We start from the raw sequence: 12,193 nt of genomic DNA, 5'->3' as shown, positions 1-12,193 counted from the left end.
AGGGGCTGGAGGAAGTTACAGAGATAGGGAGGGGTGTAGGGGCTGGAGGAAGTTACGGAGATAGGGAGGGGTGTAGGGGCTGGAGGAAGTTACAGAGATAGGGAGGGGTGTAGTGCATGGAGGAGGTTACAGAGATAGGGAGGGGTGTAGGGGCTGGAGGAGGTTACAGAGATAGGGAGGGGTGTAGGGGCTGGAGGAGGATACAGAGATAGAGAGGGGTGTAGGGGCTGGAGGAGGATACAGAGATAGGGAGAGGTGTAGGGGCTGGAGGAGGTTACAGAGATAGGGACGGGTGTAGGGACTGGAGGAGGTTACAGAGATAGGGAGGGGTGTAGGGGCTGGAGGAGGATACAGAGATAGGGAGGGGTGTAGGGTCTGGAGGAGGTTACAGAAATAGGGAGGGATGTAGGGGCTGGAGGAGGTTACAGAGATAGGGAGGGGTGTAGGGTCTGGAGGAGGTTACAGAGATAGGGAGGGGTGTAGGGGCTGGAGGAGGATACAGAGATAGGGAGGGGTGTAGGGTCTGGAGGATGTTACAGAGATAGGGAGGGTTGTAGGGGCTGGAGGAGGTTACAGAGATAGGGAGGGTGTAGGGGCTGGAGGAGGTTACAGAGATAGGGAGTGGTGTAGTGCATGGAGGAGGTTACAGAGATAGGGAGGGGTGTAGGGGCTGGAGGAGGTTACAGAGATAGGGAGGGGTGTAGGGGCTGGAGGAGGTTACAGAGATAGGGAGGGGTGTAGGGGCTGGAGGAGGTTACAGAGATAAGGAGGGGTGTAGTGCATGGAGGAGGTTACAGAGATAGGGAGGGGTGTAGGGGCTGGAGGAGGTTCCAGAGATAGGGAGGGGTGTAGGGTCTGGAGGAGGATACAGAGATAGGGAGGGGTGTAGGGGCTGGAGGAGGTTACAGAGATAGGGATGGTTGCCGGGACCAGAGGAGGTTACGGAGATAGGGAGGGTTGCCGGGACCGGAGGAGGTTGCAGGGCCTAGGGCCCTGAGCTCCGGAATTCCCTCCCTAAACCTCTCCGCCCCTCTCTTTAAGATGCTCCTTCAAGTCTCCCTCTGAGACAAAGCTCTTGCTCAGCAACCGTCATGTCTCAGGACTGTTATCGAACAAGGTTTGACACGATGAAGTGTCTTCAGAAATTTAATTGTTTTGAAGGTGTCTTGAAGGAGCAGTGATGTGGATAGAATGTAGGAGGGAGAGAATTTAAGAATGCAGATAACACTGCTTAACTTGTTTTTATATTTGATAATTTGTTAGAAAAAGATGTAGTGCCAGAGGACTGACAAGTAGCTAATGTCATACCTAAAATTAAGTGTGTGGACAGAATATATCCAAGGAATTATAGCCAAGTCAACATCGATGATAGGAAAAATAACAGAATTTTTCCTAAAGGAGACAATAGTCACCATCCTGACTTGGAAATATATCGGCCGTTCCTTCACCGTCCCTGAGTCAAAATCCTGGAACTCGCTCCCTAACAGCACCGTGGGTGTACCGACACCACAGGGACTGCAGCGGCCCAAGAAGGCGGCTCACCCCCTCCACCTCAAGGGGCAATTAGGGATGGGCAATAAATGCTGGGCCCGGCCCAGCGACACATCCCGTAAATGATTTTTTTTTTTAAAATCTGGAAACAAGAAATATAATAAGGGAAGAACTTGGTCAACCAAGCTTATTGAGTCTTTTGGGGAGGTAACAGAGAGAGTAGATTTTGGTAATGCAGTAGATGTAATTTATCTGGATTTTCCTAAGGCCTTCAAAAAGTTTCCCCTTAACATGGTGAACGAATAAGGTCAGAGAATGTGGAGTCGTGGGCGGGTGGGGGGGTGGTGGGTGCAGAACGCATTGCTGGTTGACTCTGAGCCAGAGGGTGGGAGTAAAGGATAGTTATTCGGAATGGCAAAGATGCAGAATGCTGTTCCACATGGGATCGCCGCTATTCAATTTGCATCAAGGGTTTGGACTTTGGAATGGGAAAAGCAGTTTCTCAATTTGCGGATGACACAAGGGGGACGGGAGGGATGGTCAATACTGAGGAGGATGGCAACAAGGTCCAGGAGGATGTTGAAAAACTTTGCAGAAGGGACTAATAATTGGCACATGAAGTTCAACACCGATAAATGTGAGGTGGTACATTTTCATAGGAAGGTCATTTGTTGCTTAGAAGGTACAAAAACAGTTCCAGTGGAGGAATAAAGAGATCTCATAGATGTTTACAGCACAGAAGGAGGCGGTCAACAAACATCTGATGACACTAATCCCATTTTCCAGCGCTTGACCCATAGCCCCAGAGGCTATGATAACGCCAAGTGAATATCTAAATACTTCTTAAATGTTACGAGAGTTTCTGACTCAACCACCCTTTCAGGCAATGAGTTCCAGACTCCCACCACCCAAAATTCTCCTCAACTCCCCTCTTAGCCTTCTACCTCTTACCTTAAATCTATGCCCCCTGGCTATTGACCTCTCTACTAATGAAAAAGTACCTTCCTATCCACCCTACCTATGGCCCTCATAATCTTATTTACCTCTATCAGTTTCCCTCTCAACCTTCGCTGCTCCAAGGAAAACAACCCCAGCCTATCCAATCTTTCCTCCTAGCTCAGACCCTCCAGCCCAGGCAGCATCCTGGGAAATCTCCACTGCACCCTCTGCAGTGCAATCACATCCTTCCTATAATGTGAGCAGAACTGCTCACAGTACTCCAGTTGTGGCCTAACCAGTGTTTTATACAGTTCCAGCATAACCTCCCTGCTCTTATATTCTATGCCTCGCCTAATGAAGGCAAGAATCCCATATGCCATCTTAACCACCTTATCTACCTGCCCTGCTACCTTAAGGGATCTGTGGATATGTACACCAAGATCCCTCTGGTCTTCAGTACTTTCCAGGGTCCTACCATTCATAGTGTAATCCCTTGCCTTGTTAGCCCTCCCCAAGTGTATTATCTCACACTTTTCTGGGTTGAATTCCATTTGCCATTGCTCTGCCCACCTGACCAGTCCATTGATATCTTCCTGCAGTTTATGGCTATCCTCCTCACCATTTACCACCCTGCCAATTTTCGTGCCATCCGCAAACTTCTTGATCACACCCACGATATTTAAGTCCAAATCATTTTTGTACACCACAAACAGCAAGGGCCCCAGCACCGAGTCCTGCGGAACCTCACTGGAAACATACTTCCAGTCACAGAAACATCCCTCTACCATCACCCTCTGCTTCCTACCTCTCAGTCAATTTTGGATCCAATGTGCCACTTTGCCTTGGATCCCATGGGTTTTTACTTTCTTGACCAGTCTGCCATGAGGGACCTTAAGAAAAGCCTTGCTAAAGCCCATACAGACCACATCAAATGCATCACGCTCATCAACACTCCTGGTTACCTCTTCAAAAAACTCAATCAAATTTGTCAAACACGACTTTCCCTTAACAAATCCATTCTGACTATTCCCAATTAATCCCTGTCTCTCCAAGTGCAGAAATACTCTGTCCCTCAGAATTCTTTCTGGTAAATACCCCACCACTGAGGATAGACTGACTGGCCTGTAATTTCCTGGTCTATCCCTTCCTCCCTTTTTTAATAATGGGACAACATGAGCAGCCCTCCAGTCCTCTGGCACCTCACCTGTGGCCAGAGAGGGTTTGAAAATTACTGCCAGTGCCCCTGATATCTCTTCCCTTGCCTCCCTCAACAGCCTGGGATACATCTCATCAGAGCCTGCAGATTTATCCACTTTTAAGGCGGCTAAAGCTGCTAGTACCTCCTCTCTCTATATGCTAATTTCCTCGAATACTTCACAGTCCTCCACTCTGATGTCTATACCTGCATCGTCCTTTTCCACAGTGAAGACCAACGCAAAGTATTCATTGAGGACTATACCCACATCTTCCAGGTCCACACAAACATTACCTCTATGGTCCTTACTTGGCCCTACTCTTTCCCTTACTATACTCTTGCTTTTTATATGTTTAAAAAACCGCTTTGGGTTCCTCTCACACTCTCCTCTAGGTGCTGCTGACTGCCTGTCACAGGGTCCTCCTCTCGCTCTCTCCTTTAGTCGTTGCTGACTGCCTGTCCCAGGGTCCTCCTCTCACTCTCTCTTCGAGAGTGCAAACACATCAATCGCTAAAAGTTGCGCCACAGCTTATGAAAAGTGCAAACCAAGCACTCATCCTTTCTCATGATGGCTGGAATTGAAAAGTAGGAAAGTTATGTTAAACTTGTAATAAACCTTGATTAGATCACACTTATAGAGTACGGTGTGCAGTTCTGGTCAATATATTAAGGCTAAAGAGACACAGGAGAGGGTGCGGAGATTTACAAGGATGATACCAGAAATGAGTGGGTAGACATATCTGGAAAGGATTGACTGGCTGGTGCTCTTTTCTTCGAAAATGAAGGCTGAAGGGGCAACCTAACAGGTCTTTAAGATGAAGAAAGGTTTTGATAGAATGAACTGCAGGAACTCACCAAGGCTCCTTCGACAGCACCTTCCAAACCCATGACCGCTACCACCTAGAAGGACAAGGGCAGCAGACACATGGGGGAACACCACCACCTGGAAGTTCCCCTCCGAGGCACTCACCATCCTGACTTGGAAATATATCGGCCGTTCCTTCACTGTCGCTGGGTCAAAATCCTAGAACTCCCTCCCTAACAGCACGGTGGGTGTACCTACACCACAGGGACGGCAGCGGTTCAAGAAGGCAGCTCACCACCACCTTCTCAAGGGGGCAATTAGGGATGGGTGACAAATGCTGGCCTAGCCAGCAACACACACACCCCCCATGAACGAATAAAAAAAATAGAATGTTTACCTCTGGTGGAAGAAGAAGAGTTAGAGGTCACCAATCAAAGATAGTCACCAAGGAATCTAATCGGGAATTCAGAAGAAAAGTCTTTACCCAGAGAGCGGGGAGCTTGCTACCACAGGGAGTGGTTGAAGTGACTAGCGTAAGTGCATTAAGCATAGGACAAACACACGAGGAAGAAGGGAATAGACGATTACAATGGTAGAGGAAAGACGGGAGGAGGATTGAGTGGAGCATAAACACTCCACGTTTGAGGCTGAAAGGCCTGCTTCTGTGCTCAATAATCAAACGTTTTACCATTTGAATTTATAATTTTTTTAAAAATTGAATTTGAGTTTATAATTGTGCCGCAGAACTCACCGGAGACCCAGGAACCACAGCCAGGCTCAAACAGCCCTTCAACATTCGGCCTCGCAAAGCAGCAACGAGCAGTGAGGTGGGAACGCAGCGTTGGTGCTGCCCAGCCCTCCGCAGCCATTTGGTGTGTTTGTGTCCGAGTTATAAGACATAGGAGCAGAAATTAGGCCAATCGGCCCATCGAGTCTGCTCCACCATTCAATCATGGCTGATAAGTTTCTCAACCCCATTCTCCTGCCTTCTCCCCGTAACCTTTGATCCCCTTACCAATCAGGAACCTATCTATCTCGGTCTTAAATACACTCAGTGACCTGGCCTCCACAGCCTTCTGTGGCAATGAATTCCATAGATTCACCACTCTCTGGCTAAAGAAGTTTCTCCTCATCTCTGTTCTAAAAGGTCTTCCCTTTACTCTGAGGCTGTGCCCTCGGGTTCTAGTCTCTCCTACTAATGGAAACATCTTCCCCACGTCCACTCTATCCAGGCCTTTCAGTATTCTGTAGGTTTCAATCAGATCCCACCCCCCACCCCCCCCACCCCCCCATCCTTCTAAACTCCATCGAGTATAGACCCAGAGTCCTCAAACGTTCCTCATATGTTAAGCCTTTCATTCCTGGGATCGTTCTCGTGAGCCTCCTCTGGACCCTCTCCAGGGCCAGCATGTTATGTTTGACTTGGTTGACTTACCAACCGGAAAGCTAAAAGGATTCATTACCCAACTGGATGATGCTTGACTGTCAGCTGGACATCCTCCTGACCCTGCCAACCCCAATTCTGAATATCTTACAAGACATTGGGGGGGGGGGGGGGAGGTGAGGGTGGTAGGGGGGTAAAAAAACAATACTTTTTCATCTCCATATGATTTTTCTCTAGGTTTTGCCATGTCCGGGGGATTGAGGTTCAATTCCTGGAGGCCAGGCCGATCTTGTGTAATTGGAAGACTGTGATGCCTGCCAGAGTCGAATGGCGCCAGATAAGTTCAGGCCGAGGGCAGCAAGGAGTCCAAGCTCCATGTGAGTCACTGGTTGGTGGGGAGGGTGCATGAGTGAAGCCCCGATCAGTGTCAGCAACAGCTGCTGCTGCCATTTCACAGCTACTTCGCCCCCCCAACCCTCCTCCTGTCTATAAATACCCAGCGCGACCTGTTCACCGGCCATTGGAGCAAACACTGCGCCGCCGCTGCCCATTGGCCGCCGCCGCCGCTCGCCCTATGAAAGGCGCCCGCTGATTGGGCGAGCACCCCCCAGGGACGGTCACGTGGGAGGAAATGTATCCGTGTTCGCTCGTCGCAAAAGTGAGACAAGAGGAAAAAGTGACAGACTGGGGATCGGGAAGGGGAGAGACTGGGATCGGGAAGGTGAGAGACCGGGATCGGGAAGGGGAGAGACTGGGATATGGAAAGAGAGAAACTGGGATCAGGAAAGAGAGAGAGAGAGAAACTGGGATCAGGAAAGCGAGAGAGAGAAACTGGGATCAGAAAAGAGAGAGAGAGACAGAAACTGTGATCAGGAAAGAGAGAGAGAGACTGTGATCAGGAAAGAGAAAGAGATCAGGAAGGTGAGATATTGGGATCAGGAAAGAGAGAGCGAGGGACTGGGATCAGGAAGGTGAGAGCCTGGGATCAAGAAAGGGAGACAGAGAGAGACTGGGATCAGGAAAGAGTGAGACTAGGATCAGGAAGGTGAGAGACTGGGATCAGGAAAGAGAGAGCGACTGGGATCAGGAAGGAGAGAGACTGGATCAGGAAAGAGAGATTGGAATCAGGAGAGAGAGAAAGAGACTGGGATCAGGAAAGAGAGGGAGTGAGACTGGGATCAGGAAAGAGAGAGACTGGGAACAGGAAAGAGAGAGACTGGGATCAGGAAGGTGATAGACTGGGATCAGGAATGAGGGAGAGAGACTGATCAGGAAGGAAAGAGATTGGGATCAGGAAAGAGAGCTTGAGATCAGGAGCGAGAGAGAGATTAGGATCAGGCGAGAGAGAGACTGTGATCAGGAAGGAGAGAGATTAGGATTAGGATCATGAAAGAGCGAGAGAGAGACTGGGATCAAGAAGGTGAGAGCTTGGGATCAGGAAGGAGCAAGAGAGAGAAACTGGGATCAGTAAAGAGAGAGAGAGACTGAGATTATGAAGGTGAGAAACTGGGATCAGGAAAGTGAGCGGAACTAGGATCAGGCAGTGAGAGACTGGTTCAGGAAAGGGAGAGAGAGTCTGTGATCGCGAACGGGAGAGCGACTGGAATCAGGAATGTGGGAGACTGAGATCAGGAAGGTGAGAGACTGGGATCAGGAAGGAGAAGGACTGGGATCAGGAAGGAAGGAGACTGGGATCAGGAGAGACTGGGATCAGTAGAGACAGATCAGGAGAGAGACTGGGGTTAGGAAAGGGAGAGATGGATCAGGAAAGAGAGAGACTGGAATCAGGAAAGGGAGAGAGTGTCTGTGTTCGGGAATGAGAGAGAGACTGGGATCAGGAAGGCGAGAGACTGAGATCAGGAAAGAGAGAAACTGGGATCAGGAAGGTGAGAGACTGAGATCAGGAAAGAGAGAGACTGGGATCAGGAAAGAGAGAGACTGGGATCAGGAAGAAAGGAGATGGGGATCAGGAAGGAGTGGACTGGGATCAGGAAGGAGAGAGACTGGGATCAGGAAAGAGAGAGACTGGGATCAGGAAGGTGAGAGACTGGGATCAGGAAAGAGAGAGACTGGGATCAGGAAGGAAGGAGACGGGGATCAAGAAGGAGAGGGACTGGGATCAGGAAGGAGAGAGACTGGGATCAGGAAGGTGAGAGACTGGGATCAGGAAGGAAGGAGACTGCGATGAGGGAAGAGAGAGACTGGGATCAAGAAGGAGAGGGACTGGGATCAGGAAAGTGAGAGTCTGGGTTCAGGAAGGAGGGAGACTGGGATCTGTAAGGTGAAGGAGAGACTGGGATCGGGAAAGAGAGAGACTGGGATTAGGAAACAGAGAGACTGGGTTTTGGAATGTGAGGGACTGGGATCAGGAAGGTGAAATAATGGGATCAGGAAAGAGAGTGACTGGGATCAGGAAGGAAGGAGACAGGGATCAGTAAGGAGAGAGACTGGGATCAGGAAAGAGAAATAATGGGATCATGAAACAGAGAGACTGGGATCTGGAAGGTGAGAGACTGGGATCAGGAAATAGAAACAGAGAGAGAGACTGGGATCAGGAAAGAGAGAGAGACTGGGATCAGGAGAGAGAGAGACTGGGATCAGGAAAGAGAGAGAGACTGGGATCAGGAAAGAGAGAGAGACTGGGATCAGGAAGGAAGGAGACGGGGATCAGGAAGGAAAGAGACTGGGATCAGGAAGGAGTGGGACTGGGATCGGGAAAGAGAGAGACTGGGATCAGGAATGAGAGAGAGACTGGGATCAGGAAGGAAGGAGACGGGGATCAAGAAGGAGAGGGACTGGGATCAGGAAGGAGTGGGACTGGGATCAGGAAGGAAGGAGACTGCGATGAGGGAAGAGAGAGACTGGGATCAAGAAGGAGAGGTACTGGGATCAGGAAAGTGAGAGGCTGGGTTCAGGAAGGAGGGAGACTGAGATCTGTAAGGTGAGGGAGAGACTGGGATCGGGAAAGAGAGAGACTGGGATTAGGAAACAGAGAGACTGGGTTCTGGAAGGTGAGGGACTGGGATCAGGAAAGAGAGGGACGGGGATCAGGTAAGAGAGAGACAGGGATCAGGAAAGAGAGTGATTCTGGGATCAGGAAATAGAGAGACTGAGATCAGGAAGTAGAGAGACTGGGATCAGGAGAGACTGGGATCAGGAAGGAGAGAGACTGGAATGAGGAAAGAGATGCTGGGATCAGGAAGGAGGGAGACTGGGATCGGGAAAGAGAGAGACTTGGATCAGGAAACAGAGAGACTGGGATCTGGAAGGTGAGGGACTGGGATCAGGAAAGAGAGAGACGGATCAGGAAGGAGGGAGACAGGGATCAGGAAGGAGAGGGACTGGGATCAGGAAAGTGAGAGACTGGGATCAGGAAGGAGGGAGACTGGGATGAGGAGAGTAAAAGACTGGGATCAGGAAAGAGAGAGACTGAGATCAGGAAAGAGAGAGACTGGGATCAGGAAGGAGGGAGACTGGGATAAGGAAGTTGAGAGACTGGGATCGGAAGTTGAGAGAGAGAGAGAGAGAAAGACTGGGATCAGCAAATAGAGAGACTGAGATCAGGAGAGACTGGGATCAGGAAGGTGAGAGCCTGGCATCAGGCAGGAGAGAGACTGGGATCAGGAAGGGGAAAGAATGGGATCAGGAAAGAGAGAGATTGGGATCAGGAAAGAGAAAGAATGGGATCAGGAAAGGGAGAGACTGGGATCAGGAAGGTGAGAGACTGGGATCAGGAAAGAGAGAGACTGGGATCAGGAAGGAAGGAGACGGGGATCAAGAAGGAGAGGGACTGGGATCAGGAAGGAGAGAGACTGGGATCAGGAAGGTGAGAGACTGGGATCAGGAAGGAAGGAGACTGCGATGAGGGAAGAGAGAGACTGGGATCAAGAAGGAGAGGGACTGGGATCAGGAAAGTGAGAGTCTGGGTTCAGGAAGGAGGGAGACTGGGATCTGTAAGGTGAAGGAGAGACTGGGATCGGGAAAGAGAGAGACTGGGATTAGGAAACAGAGAGACTGGGTTTTGGAATGTGAGGGACTGGGATCAGGAAGGTGAAATAATGGGATCAGGAAAGAGAGTGACTGGGATCAGGAAGGAAGGAGACAGGGATCAGTAAGGAGAGAGACTGGGATCAGGAAGGAGAAATAATGGGATCATGAAACAGAGAGACTGGGATCTGGAAGGTGAGAGACTGGGATCAGGAAATAGAAACAGAGAGAGAGACTGGGATCAGGAAAGAGAGAGAGACTGGGATCAGGAGAGAGAGAGAGACTGGGATCAGGAAAGAGAGAGAGACTGGGATCAGGAAAGAGAGAGAGACTGGGATCAGGAAGGAAGGAGACGGGGATCAGGAAGGAGAGAGATGGGATCAGGAAGGAGTGGGACTGGGATCAGGAAGTTGAGAGACTGGGATCAGGAAGGAAGGAGACTGGGACGAGGGAAGAGAGAGTCTGGGATCAAGAAGGAGAGGGACTGGGATCAGGAAAGTGAGAGGCTGGGTTCAGGAAGGAAGGAGACAGGGATCAGTAAGGAGAGAGACTGGGATCAGGAAGGAGAAATAATGAGATCATGAAACAGAGAGACTGGGATCTGGAAGGTGAGGGACTGGGATCAGGAAAGAGAAACAGAGAGAGACTGGGATCAGGAAAGAGAGAGACTGGAATCAGGAAAGAGAGAGACTGGGATCAGGAAGGAAGGAGACTGGGATCAGGAAGGAAAGAGACTGGGATCAGGAAGGAGTGGGACTGGGATCGGGAAAGAGAGAGACTGGGATCAGGAATGAGAGAGAGACTGGGATCAGGAAGGAAGGAGACGGGGATCAAGAAGGAGAGGGACTGGGATCAGGAAGGAGTGGGACTGGGATCAGGAAGGAAGGAGACGGGGATCAAGAAGGAGAGAGACTGGGATCAGGAAGGAAGGAGACGGGGATCAAGAAGGAGAGAGACTGGGATCAGGAAGGAAGGAGACTGCAATGAGGGAAGAGAGAGACTGGGATCAAGAAGGAGAGGTACTGGGATCAGGAAAGTGAGAGGCTGGGTTCAGGAAGGAGGGAGACTGAGATCTGTAAGGTGAGGGAGAGACTGGGATCGGGAAAGAGAGAGACTGGGATTAGGAAACAGAGAGACTGGGTTCTGGAAGGTGAGGGACTGGGATCAGGAAAGAGAGAGACGGGGATCAGGTAAGAGAGAGACAGGGATCAGGAAAGAGAGTGATTCTGGGATCAGGAAATAGAGAGACTGAGATCAGGAAGTAGAGAGACTGGGATTTGGAGAGACTGGGATCAGGAGAGACTGGGATCAGGAGAGACTGGGATCAGGAAGGAGAGAAACTGGAATGAGGAAAGAGTTGCTGGGATCAGGAAGGAGGGAGACTGGGATCGGGAAAGAGAGAGACTTGGATCAGGAAACAGAGAGACTGGGATCTGGAAGGTGAGGGACTGGGATCAGGAAAGAGAGAGACGGATCAGGAAGGAGGGAGACGGGGATCAGGAAGGAGAGGGACTGGGATCAGGAAAGTGAGAGACTGGGATCAGGAAGGAGGGAGACTGGGATGAGGAGAGTAAAAGACTGGGATCAGGAAAGAGAGAGACTGAGATCAGGAAAGAGAGAGACTGGGATCAGGAAGGAGGGAGACTGGGATCAGGAAGTTGAGAGACTGGGATCGGAAGTTGAGAGAGAGAGAGAGAAAGATTGGGATCAGCAAATAGAGAGACTGAGATCAGGAGAAACTGGGATCAGGAAGGTGAGAGCCTGGCATCAGGCAGGAGAGAGACTGGGATCAGGAAGGGGAAAGAATGGGATCAGGAAAGAGAGAGATTGGGATCAGGAAAGAGAGAGACTGGGATCAGGAAAGAGAGAGACTGGGATCTGCAAGGAGAGAGACAGGGATCAGGAAAGAGAAAGAATGGGATCAGGAAAGGGAGAGACTGGGATCAGGAAAGAGAGAGACTGGGATCAGGAAGGAGAGAGACTGGGATCTGGAATGAGAGAGACTGGGTTCAGGACAGAGAGAGAGACTGGGATCGGGAAAGAGAGACTGGGATCTGGAAAGAGAGAGACTGGGATCTGGAAGGAGAGAGACTGGGATCAGGAAGGAGAGAGACTGGGATCAGGAAAGGGAGAGACTGGGATCAGGAAAGAGAGAGACTGGGATCAGGGAAGAGAGAGACTGTGATCAGGAAGGAGAGAGACTGGGATCAGGAAAGAGAGAGACTGGGATCTAGAAGGAGAGAGTAAGACCAGAGGGGACAGGAAAAATCCCACACTCCTCATCAAAACAATGGCCCCCACTGTGCAAATAATCCGATTAATTTCAATTACTTTTCTAATTCTGTTTGAATAGGTTTAGTTTGATATGTCTATATTGTAAATGCTGTATGTA

At 50.1% G+C, this 12,193-nt stretch overlaps 1 protein-coding gene across 5 annotated transcripts in view; it reads left to right on the top strand.

Annotated features, from left to right (window-relative positions):
* The window catches only part of LOC121274294 (pre-B-cell leukemia transcription factor-interacting protein 1-like), a 54,883-nt gene that overhangs the window by 965 nt on the left and 41,725 nt on the right, over window positions 1-12,193 (top strand). For 2 of the 5 annotated variants that reach the window (XM_041181526.1, XM_041181523.1), the window contains exons 2-3: window positions 5,175-5,257; window positions 6,052-6,191. In XM_041181526.1, coding sequence (XP_041037460.1) covers window positions 6,142-6,191 — 50 coding nt within the window. In that variant the 5' untranslated portion in view covers window positions 5,175-5,257; window positions 6,052-6,141. Of the gene's footprint in view, window positions 1-5,174; window positions 5,303-6,051; window positions 6,192-6,428; window positions 6,536-12,193 lie in introns of those variants that run through there. The other 3 variants (XM_041181524.1, XM_041181525.1, XM_041181528.1) reach the window with 3 other exon arrangements.

The sequence above is a fragment of the Carcharodon carcharias genome, assembly GCF_017639515.1.
Source record: "Carcharodon carcharias isolate sCarCar2 chromosome 36 unlocalized genomic scaffold, sCarCar2.pri SUPER_36_unloc_1, whole genome shotgun sequence".
NCBI classification, from domain to species: domain Eukaryota; kingdom Metazoa; phylum Chordata; class Chondrichthyes; order Lamniformes; family Lamnidae; genus Carcharodon; species Carcharodon carcharias.
Note: the sequence above shows the minus strand (reverse complement) of the source record. Positions and strands in the feature narration are given on the sequence as shown.